The sequence below is a fragment of the Zootoca vivipara genome, chromosome 6 (genome assembly GCF_963506605.1).
Source record: "Zootoca vivipara chromosome 6, rZooViv1.1, whole genome shotgun sequence".
Lineage (NCBI taxonomy): Eukaryota > Metazoa > Chordata > Lepidosauria > Squamata > Lacertidae > Zootoca > Zootoca vivipara.
This window is the reverse complement of record NC_083281.1, coordinates 47,484,317-47,502,023: the sequence shown is the minus strand read 5'-3', so window position 1 is coordinate 47,502,023 and position 17,707 is coordinate 47,484,317. Positions and strand designations below refer to the sequence as shown.

General features: G+C 45.9%; 1 protein-coding gene across 7 annotated transcripts in view; it reads right to left on the bottom strand.

Annotated features, from left to right (window-relative positions):
- The window catches only part of HYDIN (HYDIN axonemal central pair apparatus protein), a 174,777-nt gene that overhangs the window by 85,489 nt on the left and 71,581 nt on the right, over positions 1-17,707 (bottom strand). For 5 of the 7 annotated variants that reach the window (XM_060275916.1, XM_060275918.1, XM_060275919.1 and 2 more), the window contains 14 exons: positions 13,752-13,862; positions 12,880-12,994; positions 12,353-12,472; positions 10,969-11,178; positions 9,138-9,275; positions 7,817-7,994; positions 7,584-7,711; positions 7,103-7,236; positions 6,000-6,136; positions 5,060-5,187; positions 3,565-3,756; positions 2,427-2,576; positions 1,023-1,262; positions 616-766 (listed from right to left, as the gene is read on the bottom strand). In XM_060275916.1, the coding sequence (XP_060131899.1) occupies positions 616-766; positions 1,023-1,262; positions 2,427-2,576; positions 3,565-3,756; positions 5,060-5,187; positions 6,000-6,136; positions 7,103-7,236; positions 7,584-7,711; positions 7,817-7,994; positions 9,138-9,275; positions 10,969-11,178; positions 12,353-12,472; positions 12,880-12,994; positions 13,752-13,862 (2,132 nt within the window). Of the gene's footprint in view, positions 1-615; positions 767-1,022; positions 1,263-2,426; positions 2,577-3,564; positions 3,757-5,059; positions 6,137-7,102; positions 7,237-7,583; positions 7,712-7,816; positions 7,995-9,137; positions 9,276-10,968; positions 11,179-12,352; positions 12,473-12,879; positions 12,995-13,751; positions 13,863-17,707 lie in introns of those variants that run through there. The other 2 variants (XR_009557771.1, XM_060275921.1) reach the window with 2 other exon arrangements.

The window sequence follows — 17,707 nt, the reverse complement described above, 5'->3', positions numbered from 1 at the left end:
CTGGGAAATGTAGTTTGTAAAGTACGATTCCCAGGATTCTTTGGGGAACCCATGTGCTTCAAATGTGCTTTAAATGAATGGTGTGTATGCAGCCCCAAAATTTTGGAGCTGCCGGGGGGAGGCAGTTGTGAATCAGGCAGGGCCTCCTTTAATACTGGAATAGGTGGTCAGATGATATGGAAGCAGTGCGTCAGACCTGACGTCACTTTGGGTTCCCACTTTAGGCAATGCTTCTGAATACTTTATCCTTGCGGAACTCTTTTATATCCAACTCATTCCTACTCAGAGTACACATTGGCCAAAATATTCCTGCATTGCAGGAGGTTACACTAGGTGACTCTCATGGTCCCTTCCAACTCTACGATTCCTCACCCACTGAAATTAATGAACCTAAATTAGTCATGTCCATTAACCTCAATGGGTCTACTGTGAGAATGACCAGCAATGGACATCAAGGCATTATCCCACCTTTTTATTCCAGGAGTATATGCAAAATCTGGAAATGAGCACAGCAGGTAGATGGAATCAGTCAGTCCCCTTACACCCTCTTTGATGTCCGAAAATAGCCACCCCATGCAGCTGGACTCTCCAAAAAGCCCAGCCCCCTCAGCTCACCATTTTCCTGATTAACTGTCTCCTGGTCACCTTGAACCTTCTTCTGCTCCTCATAATATTCCAGGACTTCAAAAGGCAGCTTCTCCCCAGGGATGCGAGGAGGCAACAGAAGCATGTTATGGGTGTCATAGCCCTTCAACATCCGCAGAATCTAAAACCAAGCAGATAAAAAAGGATACAAAGAACTGTCTCATGTGGAGTCTGACCAGTGCTCCATTGAGGCCAGTATGAATGACCCTGAATTGCTGCAGTGTTCGACTTGTAGAAGTCAGTTTGCCGATAACCTGTTAGACTTGGGCCCACCACCTGTTGTTGACACTATACCACACTTTGAACAGCGTGATTAGCAGAGTATGCGCAGCCAGAGTTTGTAGCCTCAGCTGGGAGCAAGTGTGCTTGGTTCTTACCCGCTCTTCCAACAGATACTGCTGGTCAAATTCCAAGGAGTAGAATTCAATGGGGAAGCTGCAAGGGTTCTTCACCACCACTTCAGCCTCATCCCCAATGGCGTAAGGCAAGAGGGGCCCAAGTTCCAGAATGGAAGGAGTGAACTCTAGACGCGGCTCCAGACCTTGCCCAGAGACATTCAGCTGCAGCTGCTGGGTGCTCTGGGAAATGCTCAGAATCAGGTAGTGGCGGTAGAATTTCTAAGATGACAAAAGTTGGAGGGATTATTTCACAGAACTCTAGAGGTGGAAGGGGCAGCAAGATTCATTCCAGTCCAACTCTCTGCAATGCAGGAATCACAGCTAAAGAATCCCTGACAGATGACCATCCAACTTCTTTTTATATAAGAAAGAAAGAAAGAAAGAAAGAAAGAAAGAAAGAAAGAAAGAAAGAAAGAAAGAAAGAAAGACCCAAGTTTAGCTCTTGCCTAGCAGTCATAAGAAAACTATGCCCATGGAGTCATACTTGTTGCATTGTCTTGCTCTGCATTGTGCTCAGCATAGTAATGTCAACCATATGGGAGTTCTGGCCTCACTCTGTAATAAATAACGTTCTCTTCCACCACCCATGCTGCTATAAATACACCTGCCAGCAGAAGGCAGCACTTCATGTCTGATAACACAGGCTCTCTCTAGTCCATGAAACCTCCTGCCATGAAATATATATTAGCCTGGAAGGTGCCACAATATTCTTGGTTGTTTTGCTGGGCCAGACCAAGATTCCTCTCATCCCTCATGGCCGGTCATCAGCACTTTTCTTTCATCCTCTAAACTGGAAGAGCCCTCTTGGCTATCAAGGCTAAAGGTGTTGATACCTTATTTACAGTATTTGTTATTTGTCATTTGTGGGATTTCTTACCCATCTTTCACAACAATACAATATGTGATTATAAAAACAGATAAACCCATTCCTATTATAAAAACAAGTTAAAGCACTCCAAATGGAACAGAACAGTCACTTTCTCCCCAACTTGTTCTGGACATAGCCTATTCTCAACAGCTTTTCTTAACCTTATGTGCTCTATGTTCAATGAGGCCAAGCCCCTTCCCATGTTCTGATCCTTAAGGACTCTGGGTGAACACATCTCTGACCTGGCCTTCCATTCCAAAACATCATCACTTTCAATGTTATCAATAGCAGGGCTATCAATGCTGTGGTTCAACTCTAAGAGACTCGTTGGCCTGTCTGCCAACATTTAAAAAGCTAAAATAATTCACACTAACTGTCACTAAATGAATCATTTAAATCATCATTCCCCCCTTTTCCAAATACTGACTAGAGAACTCTCATGTGCTACCACTGAACCCTCTTTGCAATGAGGGTTGCACCTGTTCAATGGCATGAACAGCATCCTGACCTCCTACCTCTTCTCTGGGTGCAAACTTGACTTGCACATTGAGCCTCTCCCCCGGAGCCAGGATCCCATAGGGAGGGATCATCTCAAATATATTGGGCTTGCGTTTTAATTCACGGCGCATCTTCTGACGTAAGAACATTGGCATGTGCTTGTCCACCTAAACATACAACAAACAATGACATCACTGAGCAATGGATCTCTGTGCCATTGGGAACAGACCTGTTCCCACCCAAAGTGCATCTGAAATTCAGGTGCCTGCTGTCTTGATACATGCAACAACCTGCTAGCCAAGTAGATGGACCAATGTCTCTCAGCAATTCAGTGCACCCTGGGTGGTGCTGCCCTCCATCCATAGGCACAAGAATAAAAGGTTTTCCCAGTTGATTCTGCCTATCTGATGTTGACCAAAGGCTAACGGTGGGGGTAGCCGAGTTTTTAGTAGCAGTCCTCCAAGGAGCAGGTTAACAGGGAAAACCACAGATTATATATATATATATATATATATATATATATATATATATATATATATATATATAATCAGTCTATGTAGCCAACTGCTGCCTTTTTTATATATATTTCAAGGCTCTTATATGTGTTTTTCTCTTTTCTGGTTTTATTTGTAAAATGCCTAATAAAGGTTTGATAAGTAAGTAAATAAGGTTTTCCCAGTTTAGGATGACGAGGAAGGAAAAAGATGCTTTCCCCATTGCAGCAGCAGGAGAGAGTTTTACCTCACTGTTTTATTTTATTTTGCATTCTTCAGTGGCTCAGGTAAATCTGAAGCTGAATTGCCAGTTGTGGGCTTAACAAGCTGCAGGGCCTGTGTCTGAGTACTTGGCTTTCTGAACCTATGAGACCTTGCCTCAGTGCTTTATGGATCAAAAGGACTCAGCCTCAAGAGTAGAAAAAGGAGGGCAGATTCTGTCAGTTTTTCAGCTATCATTTGTAGCTACGCCTTTAAGTACAACTTAATCTCTATCCAGTGCAAAGCTTCACTGGTCAGTTACCATAGATTGAGCTGCTGTTCAAGGTGCAGTAGAGGCCGACTCATTTCTGATGAGGTGGCAACCCTTGTGGAAAGAGCAGGGTAGAACCTGATGGTCAGAAAAGGCAAAAAGAGAAGCCTGCGGCCAGGTCTGCTTTACCTTTTTTATTTGCTCGCTGCTGGTGGCAAACCACTCACAGGTGACCTGGAGCTGGTTGTGAAGCTGAATTGTCTCAACTTGGCACTGCCCGCACTGAGTGGCAGGAAACTCCAAATTGTCATTGGACATGCAGAGAGATGGCATAATCACCATGGCACGTAGAGAGATGTTGAATGTGGGTCCGCTCAGGACCTGGAGCAAACAACAAACAGGACCTAAGCACCATGTGCAGGAAATGGGAACCTCTAACCACACATGCAGTGGTACCTCAGTTTAAGAACAGTCCTTTTTACGAACAATTCGGTTTACGAACTCCACAAAACTGGAAGTGGTATCCCAGTTTGTGAACTTTACCTTGGTCTAAGAATGGAATCCGAATGGTGAGGAGGCCTCATTAGGGAAAGCACACCTCAGTTTAAGAATGGTTTCAGTTTAAGAACGGACTTCCGGAACAGATTAAGTTTGTAAACCGAGGTATCACTGTACCCTTAATGCACTCACGACACCATGCAGGTATCAAATGGTGGAGAAATCAAATATATATGCTGCAGATCGGGCCTGGAGATATGGGATCAGTTTCTCCCCCACCACTCACAGGCCAGGTTTGACAAGTGGGCAGAGCCACAGTGGCAGATATAGGGCTCTCAAATTTCACCACTGCATTCTACAGCATTGTTGTGTCCCAAAGGAGTGTTAGACTCCAGGCCAGAACACTTTTAAGGAGCCTGGTCTGACCAAAGAGAGCTGGGCTCAGTTCAGACAGCAGGAATTGCTCTAGTTATAAGGGCACAGTTTGCCTATGGCACTTCTTGGAGCATATAGTCTGCCTTGGAGTCAGATGTGGCCTTCCTAAGCCTTTCTTATGAACACAGAAAGCTGCCTTATACTGAGTCAGACTATGGGTCCATGTAGGCCAGTAAAGTCAACACTGACAGGGATCGACTATCCAGGGTTTCAGATAGGAAATCTTATCCCAGCCCTGTGTGGAGATGCTGCTAGAGATTGAGCTTGGGATCGTTTACATGCCAGGCAAGTGCTCTACCACACAGCTATGTCCCTTCCCCTCTGCTATGGGCCTATCCAGCTGCCCTCCATAAATTCCCATGCAGTTGTCTAGTTGCTGGTCTCCCCTGCCCACCCATGTGGCTCCATAATTCATTGCAGGCTTTGACTCAACTCCAAGGACTTCAAAGTGGATCATGGGAGGCCAGCTGTAGCTACAACTAAAGTTGTAGTTCATGGCTCTTCTGATGACTGCATTTCTTTCTGAAAGTTACATCCTAGCTGTGATGCATCATAAACTTTGCCTGCCTTGTGGGACATGTCAACTAGGAGGGCTGAACCCACTAGTTTCAGTTCCTTGCAGTGTCCCCATTTTTCCAATTTCCATATTGCTTCATCCATTTTTAAAAACTGAGCCAAATTCCTTCCCCATCCCCAGCCTCAGCCAAGGGCCAAAGCAGTGCAGCATGGCAGGCTGCGAAATGAAAGGCACCTTGACTGGCAGGATCACTTCCACCTCTCCCAGGGGCTGGTTGGCACTCTGGGGATCAAAGCGCACTCCAAATGTCTCCGTCTCGCAGTAGGGCAGGTTCTTCACTCTGAACAGCTCTGTGTCGAAACCTGGCTCCAAAGAGCAACAGTGTCATCCCTTGTCAATTCATGTGTGCGGGGAGAAATCAGCCATTGGTTTGTTTGTTTTCAATTACACTGACATGACACCCTTCCACCAAGGAGCTTAGAATGGCTGCACAAATTTCTCTCTCCACCCCCCATACCCAGGGGGTAGGTTAGGCTGAGGAAGCACCTGACGCTGGAAAACTGGAGGCAGCCATGTCAGGCTTGCCTGCTTGGTACAATTCCCTCTGAGAGAAACTGAATGTGGGAAATTAGCAGCCAAACCTAACAAATGCAAATTCTTGCTAATTAGCATGAGAAGGGGCTAAGTCCACATAGCTGTATCGCTGATAGGCAAATCTCAGACCATAGAAATACAATTGTGGAGAGGGCTCTGTGTAGTGTTATTTCAAGAATTTGGGGCTGAGGGAACCACTGACCACCTTCACAGCAATCAGATGAGCAGTCATTCCAACCATAATAATCTTCCCAGCACAGGGCAAACTGAGCAGGACCAGAAGTGAATCTTGACAGGGCCATCAGCCTGCTGATGACACACATCTCCTTCTCTCTTTGGTCTTTGTGCTTACCCATACTCTGCCCATAGTGAGCAACTGGATGCGGAAGAAAAGCTTATTTGGAAAAAAGTGTTCAGTGTATGAGGGTAAAACAATTGGGGTGGGAGGGGAGGGGCTTGTACTGGTGGCAAATTTATTGGGTTTTTAATATATTTACATATGCTTTTCCTATTCAATTACCGATCAAGTTTTCAGGATAGGCTGAGCTAGAAATGAAAAGGAACCAGACCTCCTTATTACCTGAATCCTGCAAGTTCCGCCTATCTGCATAGAAGGACACAGGAAACTGGCCGGTGTTGGTGATTTTGATAATGTGGGTCCGGACGGTGCCCAGGATGATGTAGCCAAAGTCTAAGATGTACTCAGGGAGTTGTGCTCTGAAAAAGTAGCAATGGCTGGTTGTAAATAGATGTTTGATGCTCAGCTGGATAGTGAGGGCTACATTTTCAACAGGACTTTGAGGATTTAAACATTTCACTTAAGTGCCAGAGCATACTTATGGCAGAGGGAAGCAGAGCGGAAAGTAACATTCTCCTCTGTGCCAATCACAGAAATGGCACTGCAGCCCTTTGGGAGGGGATTACTTTTATTATCCAATGAAGTTGAATGTTGGAAGATACAGGAAAGGTAAAAGAAAATGGTTCTTCATGCAGCACTATTAAAATATGGAACTTGCTCCCACAGGAGACAGTGATGGACATGAACCTGGATGGTTTTCAAAGAGGACTGGACAACTTCATGAAGAAGAAAGGTTATCAGTTGCTACCAACCATGAAGGCTATGCTCTGCCTCCACAGCTGGAGGCAGAAATACTCCTGAATGCCAGTTACTGGAGACCACAGGAAGGGAGAGTGATTTTGTGCTCAGATCCTGCTTCAGGGTTTCCCACAGGCATCTGCTGTGAGAATAGGATGATGGACTAGATGGGCTGTTGGCTGATCCAGTAGGCTATTCTTATATTATTATTATTATTATTATTATTATTATTATTATTATTATTATTATACTTCAAATGTAGGTAGATTCAAAACAGTATTCAGCTAGGAAGACCTGGACAAGCCATGGGTTGACTCCCCGTGTACCTCTGACAGGATTCAATGCATCAGAGTCTGGTGGCTTGCTACAGATTGCAGACTGCCCAAACAGAGATTGCCAGCCAAGCTAAGAAGCTTCACATGGTGAAAGCTTCCCCACTTCCCAGAGGCAGAGGAAACTGGGTGGATTGGGAGGACCAGGCAGTTTCCTGAGATTCTCTACTTATTTCCAAATACTCAGGTACTGGGAGCCCCCCTCATAACCCTGCAGTCTGGGGAAATGGCCATAGGGAGGAGATCTGCACCCACTTGACAAGTCTGCGGCGAACTCGCTGGCTGATGGCAGGGTCCTCCTTTGGGTCACCGGAAAGTTGCATCTGCTGCTCCAAGGCATGTTCTCGAACAAGGAGCCTCTCCACCTCCAACTGCACTTGCATGGCAAGCTGTCAAGACCAAGGAGACAGTCAGCCAACCTGACCCCGGTCCTGCACAGTTCTTCCTGCTTACCCTACAGCATCAGCACCAAAAAGTTCCCTTTTCTGTGGGTTGCTTTTGATCTACTGGCCTCCTACACCTCCATGGTTGCCAATGCCCACTTGTTGCCCTTCTGAAGAAGCCATCTGCTATATTGTGCTCTTGCTCAGCCCTTCCTTCTGCATGTCAGAACGGTGTGGCTTCCATGGCTCTTTCAATTCCTCCCAAACATCTCCTGCCAATGTGTCCCAGTCAACTCCAGCCCTCACCCAGCCCAGCCTAGCTCACAAGCAAGCAAAGGAGCTTTTAATCTTACTGCAGAGTTGGATTCCTCCACGGCTGGGTCTGTGCCCACTGCCTCCAAGTTACTGATGGAATCTTTGTGTGAATCCTGCTCCATGCGTTCCTTGACTTCTCTTAGGAGGATGCTGTACCGGTCATTTTCTACAGCAAGCACAAATGGGTGAGAGTTTGGACCAGGGATGGAGTTGCACTTTCCAAGGAAGGTGGAAGCTCTGAGGATGCTGTTATAAGAATTCTAACCCCTACCTTTAACATTTATGGGTAGATCCAGGCAAATTCTGGGGAAGATTCCTTCTCCTTTCAGGGTGATGAGGTCTGGATCCAGGTGGGCCACCTGGATCTGGAAGGTTCTTTGGAAGACCTCCGGAATGCCAGGCAAATAATATACCTTCAACACCTGCTTCTTCCCGGATGCAATATAACTCTAGGAGATACAAGTGGGAGAATCCTGAATAGGTAACACTGCTCCTTGCCAAATAGAGGGCTGAGCAACCTTGCCTTCATTGAATGGTTTAAGTTGCTCAGACTAGGTCTCTCTGATGTCCTTGGATGTGGGCAGTTGTCACAGGCTTTCTACAGCTGACTTGAACCAGGGATGGAAGAGTCAACAGTCTGGCATCTTCTTTGTCTTGGGCACAAGACTGGATCAGTGAGAAACATGATGTTAGCCTGTTACACAGATGGCTGTGTAAACTCTTGCATTGTTTTTTAAATTTAGATTTCCCACCAAATAAAACCCAGGTTTAGCTACCAGAGACATCATGCAAATTAAGCACATTTGCTTTTGTCATTTAAATATACAGAAGGATTTGAGCTTTCAAAGAAATTCCTAAGTAAGGATTAAAGGAATGGAAAGAGATGGCATGGATAGTGTGGCATCTTCACAGACCCAGTCCCAGATTGATGGACTGTGCCAGTGTCTCCAGTGTCTCTAGCCTAGGGGCAGGGTGGCTATCTCCCCACCTTTTTGTATTTTATTGTTGCTGGAAATTTTACTTCTATAAAGTAAAATACTAAGATGAGCAAGGACAGGATTTGGTGGGCATCTCACAAGCCTGCGCTAAGAGAAGTACAGGCTTACTTGCTGAGGCACTAAATAACTAAACCCTTAAGGGCATTAAGGTCAGCGCTCCCCTCTCTTGTTGTGAAAGAGCACCCGGCTCAATGCTGACCCACCTACAAGAAAGGAACCTAGAGCAGGTAGCAAAAGAGAAAGGCTCCCCACACTGAAAACCTCCCTTCTGACATCTATAGATGGACTTCACCTCGCACAGGGGGGCAGAGGGAGGGGGGGTGCTGCTCAGCCTGAGTCTTTGTGAGATGAATGAGTTATCTTAATGGAAAGCTCTTTCCAGAGAACAGACAGACAGAGAGGCCCAGGAAGGAAGGAAGCCTTAACTTGAAGAGGGGCTTCATGTTTGAAAGCAGATTCCACCTGAATTCTAATGACACATTTCCAAGAGCCTGCCTTGCTTCTCCCAATCTGCACAATAATTCAAAAATCTAAATGCATAAAGAAGTGACCCTTAAACACAACAGCATCTATCCGGCTTCTGCTCTTACTCACAGAAACAGGCAGAGTCAGTGGCACACCAGGTGCAGGGTTGTTGGGTGAAGCCGCAATGGTGTTAGTCACAAAGTACTCAAATCCAACTTTTCCTGTATTTTTCAGCGTAATCTCAGTCACACATATCTGATCAAAAGGCTTAGGGAGAGAAAAAAGAGTGATGCCAATATGAACGTGCAAACCTTTTGCTGCAATGCTGAAAGCATATTGCCCTGAGCCCTTCTTTCCATCCCTCCTCTGACTCAACACCAACCAGCTGTTTGGGAGGAGATCATGTAATATTTCCAGCACCACATCATATGTGATGCTCTACACATGTGTAAAGTTGTCCAACCAGCACTAGTCTGCTATATTTTTATGATCTTGTCAGCAACAAAATATCTCCAGATCTTTCACTTGAGCAGGACCCTCCTAAGTCCTTATTTTAAAACCTTATTTTAAGAGAGAATTGGTAGCGTTGCTGTGTATCCTCAGATCATGTGAATGCAATATCTATAAGTCGCCTTGCATCCCTGAACCTGAACCCCCATCCTCCTAATCCTAACACCCTAACCTTAACCTGGTGGGGAATCTTTTTGGCCTGGCAAGCCAGATCTTTTAATCCTACCATGGGGGCCAACTTTGGCAGGGGAGAAGAACCACCTGCCTCTCGGTGATTTGTTGCCAGGTGATGCCCAGATGAGTTGTTTCAGTCACCTGCCAAAGTTGGCTGTGGGGTGGGGATAACAACCAAGCAGGATTGAACTTCCTGCACATCAGCTGATGTGTGGAGAGTTCAATCCTGCTTTCTGCAGGGGTCAGCTGCACAAGGTGTAGGGCAGGTGGGCATGGTTTGGAGAGAGTGGCCTGGTGGATCAAACCCTGCTGTAAAATTGGCTATGCCCAACCCTGAGAGAACGTCAGCTGCTGGGATGACTTCTGCTTGGAGGGGTGCATGTATTAGAGGCATAAGCACCTGACAGAGGCCACCTGAGAATGGCTAGGTTAAATCAGAGAGCAGATATCTAGGGAGAGTCTCCCCTACCGCTGCCCCAGTTCTTGGGCTCGGCAATCCTCTCAGGGGTATAATGGCAGAGGAGGTGCACTGCGGTTTTTGCTGTGGTGAGGAGGAGGAGGAGAGCCAAGGAAGACCCAAATTCCCTCCCTGAATATCACTTTAGGCACGGTTAAGGCAGGCTTAGTAAGTGTGGTTGAACTCTTTCAATAGAGCCCAATGAAGAGGGAAAAGCAGTCCTTTTCAGCAGGGTCCTTGTGGAGAGGGGGACAGACAGCATGGTTCTTACATAGAATGTGCAATTCAAGAAAGAAGCATGTGGAGTGGAAGTTTGAAGGGTATAAGCAGAAGCAACGTCGGGAGCCTGAGAGCCCATTTTCTGAGGTATAAGAAATCCAGTGGACTTGACTGACACTCTTCCAGCTGAGGGGTATTGTGGGGTCGGATGTCATGTGGAGGGGAAGCATATATAAAGGCAAAGAAGTTGGGCTCCCTTTTGGGAAGTGGATGTGAACTAGGTGTAAACTTAAGAAATGGGTGGTATGTGAGAAAGAGGATGCTTAGGCACAGCTTCCAATGGTCTACTGTGATCAGAAGCATTTTTGTGTTCTCTTGGTACTTCAGAGGCAATTAGGAAACCCATTCTACATAGTTCAGGCTTGAAAAAAGTCCCCATAAGACTCAACCCACCATAAACGTCTGCAAAACATTTTCTTCATAGGATGGTGGGTGGAGGAAAGCACAGGGGCTGATTTCAGCAAGGCATGTTTATTGGGAAAATAACTAAAGTGACCTGCCGGAGGCCTGCAGAGTCAAGTGTACACAGCTTTCACTTACCTGGAGTCCATAGTCAATCTCCTTCCTGTCAAATGCATAACTCACAAGGGAGGCCTCACCCCTCAGTAGGATCTCGTAGGTGGGGCCCCCTTCCACCTCACAGATGGCTTTGACACGAGCAATGATGTTAGCATGGCCATAGAATGTGAATGTCATCCGCTGGATCTCGCTCGGCTCCAGCATCCCATACAGCGGCATGATGTCAAATACCTGATCGGGAAGAGAAAGGGGCAGAGGCTGCATGCCAGCAAATGCCAAGATCTAGTCCAGGATGAGGGCAGCCACTGCAGCTGTGGGGAAAGCATGGTGCCTACAGGATTGGCACCAAAAAGATGAATCTTCATACATTCTGACCTTTACTCAGGCTCTTCCTGTGCAAAACCCCATGTACTGCACATTTCCATAGGATGATTACAATCTTGATCCTCTTCCCATTATCTTAGCCAACCCAAGTGTGATAACCAAGGTCTGAAACTGTTGTGCCTCCCAGCATGGGAAGGGTCTGCCACAGGGTCCCCAAACTAAGGCCCGGGGGCCGGATGAGGCCCAATCGTCTTCTAAATCCGGCCCCCAGACGGTCCAGGAATCAGCATGTTTTTACATGAGTAGAATGTGTCCTTTTATTTAAAATGCATCTCTGGGTTATTTGTGGGGCCTGCCTGGTGTTTTTACATGAGTAGAATGTGTCCTTTTATTTAAAATGCATCTCTGGGTTATTTGTGGGGCATAGGAATTCGTTCATTTTTCCCCCCCAAAATATAGTCCGGCCCCCCACAAGGTCTGAGGGACAATGGACCGGCCCCCTGCTGAAAAAGTCTGCTGACCCCTGGACTCTGGCAGCTGCTTCAGCTGCTGATCAGGCTTGTCTCCTGGCTCTGGCTGAGGAGGAAGACCTAGCTTCTTTGGGAGCAGAGGTCATCATCAAACACAAACATCCGAGGCACACACTGGAGAGAGGGACTTTGGTGGGCTTCAGCCAGCATGAAGTGGCATAGCCATGCATGGCTCCAGCTCTTTAGTCCAGCTTGGTCCAGCCTTGAATGATCAGCAGATGGAGACTGGGTGAAGGTTTGGAGAACTGGACCATGATCAGGAGTAGAGCATTTAGTTATGATGATACTATGGCATCCCCTCCCCTTGTCTATTAAGCAAGTGGCTATTTTATTTTACAGGCACTTGAATGGTCTTGTTTGCCCTGAAGTGTAACCACCTTTGTCTTATCAGTTTGATCGCTAGATTGTTTTCAGTGTTGTGGTTTCTTTACATATTGTCTTATATTATTTTATTGTTCACAGCTTAGAGAAAATTATTTCTGAGTGAGTGATATACACATATATTACATGAATAAATAAAATAATAATGATAAAAACAAACTCCTGCTCACTTCTTCCACGCCTGTCAGATGATGATCCCCTGCTTCTGCACACCACAGGACTTCCTTGGTCGCCACCTCGTTCTTCTTTGGAAGCTCCTCTTCCCCTTGATCAGCAGCTGTCAATGGGGACTAGAAAAAAGAGCATCAGGAATAGGTGCAAGAGGCAGTGGAGGTAGGTTGGCTTGAAGGTTTTCAGATAACCAGATGTATAGCACCCCAGACCTTGACAATAAAAGTATCAGATAGGCCAAGGCACTGGAATGTTTTGCACAGAAAATTTCAAGGATAAAACTAAGGGAAAACCTTCTAACATCCAGGTGTTCTCCTCCTAGTAAGAACAGCCCCTTGTCCTTCTGCCCCACTGAACCTTTCGCAGATACTCATTGACTGCTCTAGCAGCCTCAAAACAGTCATAGAGAGCAACCCACTGAGCTCACTCACATCAGTGGTACTTGTGCAAAATCACCCACAGGTGCTACCTGTGTCCTAACCAAGCCACCTCTCCAAGCCAAAGGTAAGGTGAGATGAACAATTACCGGTACCCTGGAGGCTGCATTGGCTTCTGGGATACTTTCTGCAATGTCTGGAAGTTCCTTAGGGGCAGTCTCTTCTTCATTGACATAGCTGAGGTTTTCTTCTGTAGTTGCTTCTCTGGAGTCATAATATCGGGACAGAAATTTTACTTAATGGTGCTCAGCATATCTGGGTATGGGTAACACTAATAGGGACACAAACGTAGTTTTGTATAAATATGAGTGAGAGGGTAATCTTTGGGGGCAGGCAAATGTGAATAATTGTGGGGAGCACCCTTCCTTTAAAGTATTGTGGACTGAGGAGTTTTGTTTTGATTTTTAGCACACCCACCCTCTCCCCACAAGAAAAGACTCATTGCTCCTTCTGTGGCTCTCAATGAATATCTGTTTGGAACAATGCTGGGGGGTAGGGGTGTGTTCCTACCGGTACATTCAAATCAAGAATCCTGGGAACTGCAGTTTGTATTGGGTGCTGGGAATAGTAGCTCTGTGAGAGGTAACCTTCAGATCCCAGGATTCGGGGAGCGGAGAATACTTTGAATGTATGTAAACCGTGTAAGCAGCCACAGTTGCACAACAGGCAGGTATGGTTGCAGATGAAGCTGCTGCACTTGGGTCAGAAAAGACCAGAGCATGACTCTGGAGTGAAGTGGCAAGAGGAGCTTTGCTGTATTTCACTTACAGCCGCAGCCGATACATTAAGGAATTAACTGCTCAAGCTAAATCCCTGGGATGGCAGAGAGCAAGAGCCCCCTAATCTGTCATCTGCTCTCATTCTCAAAGTGTGGCATAGCAGGCAGAGTGATGGGCATGGACCACCTAGCCATGCAGGACTAAGACACAGACTATGCATTTCTGAGGCATAGTGTGCAAACCTCTCAAAGTCTTTGGTGTCATTGTGACTTGTAGTTTCTTGTGGCTGTGGGACCTCTTGCTCAGTGGCTGATTCCTGTTCAGGAAGGGCTCTAACACGCCTGGGGCTGAATCTGAAAAACACAATGTCATTTTGATTTGATTTGATTGTATTTACTAGTTGTATTCCACTTTCCCAACAACCACACTGAACTCAAAGCAGTTCACAACAACAGCATGAAAAACTTTCGATCACTATAATCATATATATATATAAAACACACCAACAGGAGATAAAATAAGGTAGAAAACAAAAAAATTGTCATATTACTAATACGATTCACTACCAACTCGCGGTGATTCAAAATAGCTGCTGAGCACCAACCCTGTGTCAGTTGATAGACTCTCTCTGGGAAGGGGCTTCTTCACTCTGTGCAGCAGCAACGCTGTCCTGGCCCCTACTTGATGCAGAACTCAAACTCAGATTATCTTTAATGCTCAGGTTGGTGCAATACATAGGCAAAAAACACTGTTCAAAGGCACAGTAGTTGCTACACATGACTAAACAAGCAAAGATGTTGACTCAACAACAACACCCCCTACCCCGCAACCATGTTGTAATAAAAAGGGGTGGAGACAGCATATCATGGCAAGTGGATTTGGTCCTCAGTCTGGGCAAGCAACCTAACACTTCCCCAAGAAGGTTGAACGAGCCTGTCTGCTTATGCCTGAGTTGCCATCTCCATGACCTAGGCAAGATATTACTGCCTCTTCAGAGGTGGATGGGACAGCTGGGATTTGACATGATTTCTCCAGAGGCACAGAAGCCAGAGTGATAGGCAAGGTGAAGGAGCCAGAACCAGCTTCTGGCCAGGAGCCTCTTCCTCTGGCTCTCCTAATCCGGTTAGAGATCTTTCCAACCCACTGGATCCCACCCTGGAGTCATGTCATCCACTTCTCTTCTCTGTGCTGGCCCAGCCAGCCCCCTCCCACAGGGCTCATGGCAAACACACTCCCAAAGCAGCTAACAACACAACCTCAAAAATCCACATCAACATATCATTCCAATTAACAGTATAATAGCAACCAATTTCAAATAACAATCCATTTTGACAGTACTGTAGTAACATTGCAACATTTTTAATGCATTATATAATAGGCAACATCCATCAATAAAACACAGTATGAGCTGTTATTATTAATGGTAAAATATTAAACCAAGTCTGATATGATTTATATGCCTCCAAATAACATGAGCAAGAGAGGACTGAACTCCTCATGTCCTACTTGTGGGATCCCCACAAATATTTGGTTGGCTGGACTAGACAGATCTTTGGTCTAATTGAGCTGAGCTCTTATGTTATCAAGAAGAGGGAAAGCACCCGGTGAGAGTCAGGTTCCACAATACCTGGAACATTTCCCTAGGACAGCACACATCCTGCCTCTTCCTTGCCACCCTATCCTGCAGTTCAATCTCATCTGATGTCACTTGAACACCCCTGCTCTCTTTACCCCCCTAGCAACTCTTAAAAGGGCTGGAAGGAAGAAGAGGCTTCTGGCAGTTTGGTCAAGAGGTCCTGCTCAGGGCTCTTCAGCTTAGCCTTAAACTAGCTTTCCAATTATTTGGCTTGCTCTCCCTGTATCCTCAGCTTAATGCAATGTGACCTCATGATTGAGCCAAACATCAAAGCCTCACTGCAGGCATGAGGAGGCCCCAAATGCATCTACAAAACTGCTCATCCTATCTCCACTTCAGGGCTACAATGCATAAAGCAGAAGGATGGAGATGTGAGGGAGCTGGGAAGGGCCCAGAAAAACACAGATAACTTCACTGTGACTGTTTCACAGGATGTCAAACAACAGAAAAAAAGAAATGCTGAGTATAATCACAGAAATCCATCAGACGGAAACAAGAACAGACACAGAGCTGGCAATGATTTCTATATTGATGGGGCTGGCTTACCCAGCCAGGGCACACATGCCTCAAACATCTGAAATCAAAGGCTCATCAACAGCCAATAACATCAGAATATGCCCTCCTATCCTGATAGTTCCCAGGCCAATTATGTAAACAGCATGGAATCAGTTTTGTTTTGTGCATAAGGTCAGAAATATCAGAAGTTTCTGCCTTAAGTCAAGTCAAGATCTCCATCCACTTAGCCAGCTCTGCACAATCTTGAGCAGGGAAGGGTATTTATCATTACTTGATGGGATTCTTTTAACTGGAGATGCCAGGAGTGGATCCAGATATCTTCTGCACGCAAAACACATTTTCTGCCAGGGATCTGTGCCTTTTATGCCTGCAGACTGAATGAGACATCAAGCCGAGGAAAGAGTATAATTGTCAGAAGCTCAACAGCAGGGGTAGAAAACCATTTTGGCTCTGTGTGCCTGTTGCTGGGATCCAGTTCCCAACCCATGGAGTAAGACAAGGGTGGGGTACCTGCAGCCCTCCAAGTGTTGTTGGACACCAAACCCTACCAGCCCCTGCCAGAGTTATATATGGAGCAATTTAGCTGTGTGACCCCTGGAGCCTATTTTCTTATGAGGCAGAAGCCCTTCACCACCCAGCGGTATCCTCTCAAAACCCCTGATTCTCCTTCCCAGAAATGCCTGTAAATCCAAACCTTGTTTTCTGCAATTGACATTCATGCTATTTGGCCTGGGATGTCAGAAGCAAGCCCCAGGGGAGCAGGCTATACAAAGCTCTATCCCCTATCAAAGAAGCTATCAGCCTTCAGTTCATCAAACTGTTCTCAAGTGATGGGAGAAACAAAGAGGAAAGTGTTGTGGTATCTACTTGGCTGCTCTTCCTCTTGTTACTTCCATTACATTTGGAAGGGTCAAGGTGTCCATGAGACTTTTGGACAATGAACATCCTTGCCTCAAGGAGCACACAACCCAATGGATAACACAGACAGTAACACTGATTGACATGAGGGTCTGGGATGGGAACAAATTGGTGCTAAAGAACTCTGAGGCCAGCGGGGGTGTCAGACTCCTGTACAGTGTCGGATAATATTTCTTTCACTGTCAGCAATTTAAGAGTCCTAGAGAGCTGAAGGAAGCATGGGGATTTGGGAATGCGGAGCTATTTATTTTAAAATGCAAAGACTCCAGATATAGCCAACATTAATAAAACATGTATAATCCCCTCACCCCAACACACACACACACAAACACAAACACACAAACACACACAATAACAGGATTTGCCCTGGGTCCCTTTGCTATGCCACAGAAGATGTGGTCTGCCTGCAATCCCATGAAATCCCTGCATTCTCTTACCACATTGCAAGAGAGTATGATGCAGCCACCTGGAACAGAAAAATGTCTTGACTGGGCTGTGGGAGGGAAGAAGAATTTTCAGAGTCCTACAGGCATGTGGAGCAGAGGGTGGGGATGGACAGAACGCATGTATATTGAGGTCTACAGTCCAAACCATGCCCCATTTAAGCAGCCTTAATAACCAATCTTGTCTGGAATCTCTTTCTTTGAGAAGTTATTGGTTCTGCTCTTGAACTCCTGTTAAGTACATGACTGCTTTGAACTGACTCAGGCCATTAGTCCAAGCAAGATGGTGATGTCTAATACGACTAAAAGTAGCTTTCCAAGTCACAAGCAAGGCTCCCCACACCCCGGTTATGCAGATATCCTTATTGTAATGTGAAAGCACTAATAAGACATCAACATCTTTTTAAAAATGGAGATGCCAGGCAGCGATTAACCTGGAAGCTTCCATGTGCACAGCATGTCACCTGCCATTTGGTGAAGGCCACCCCAGGGTCTAAGTGCAACATCCCTGTAAGATGTTTTTTGGGAAAGAGGATCAGCTCGTTTCTCCATAGGACAGACCTTCTAGGCTCTTCAGTATTTATATTTGTCTGTTACCTATATGGGGATGTCATCCCCTGGCCTTTGCTATGTAAACCTTGATTGACTGGGATCCCAAAGGAGGAGCAGGAGGAGGGGGAGCAAA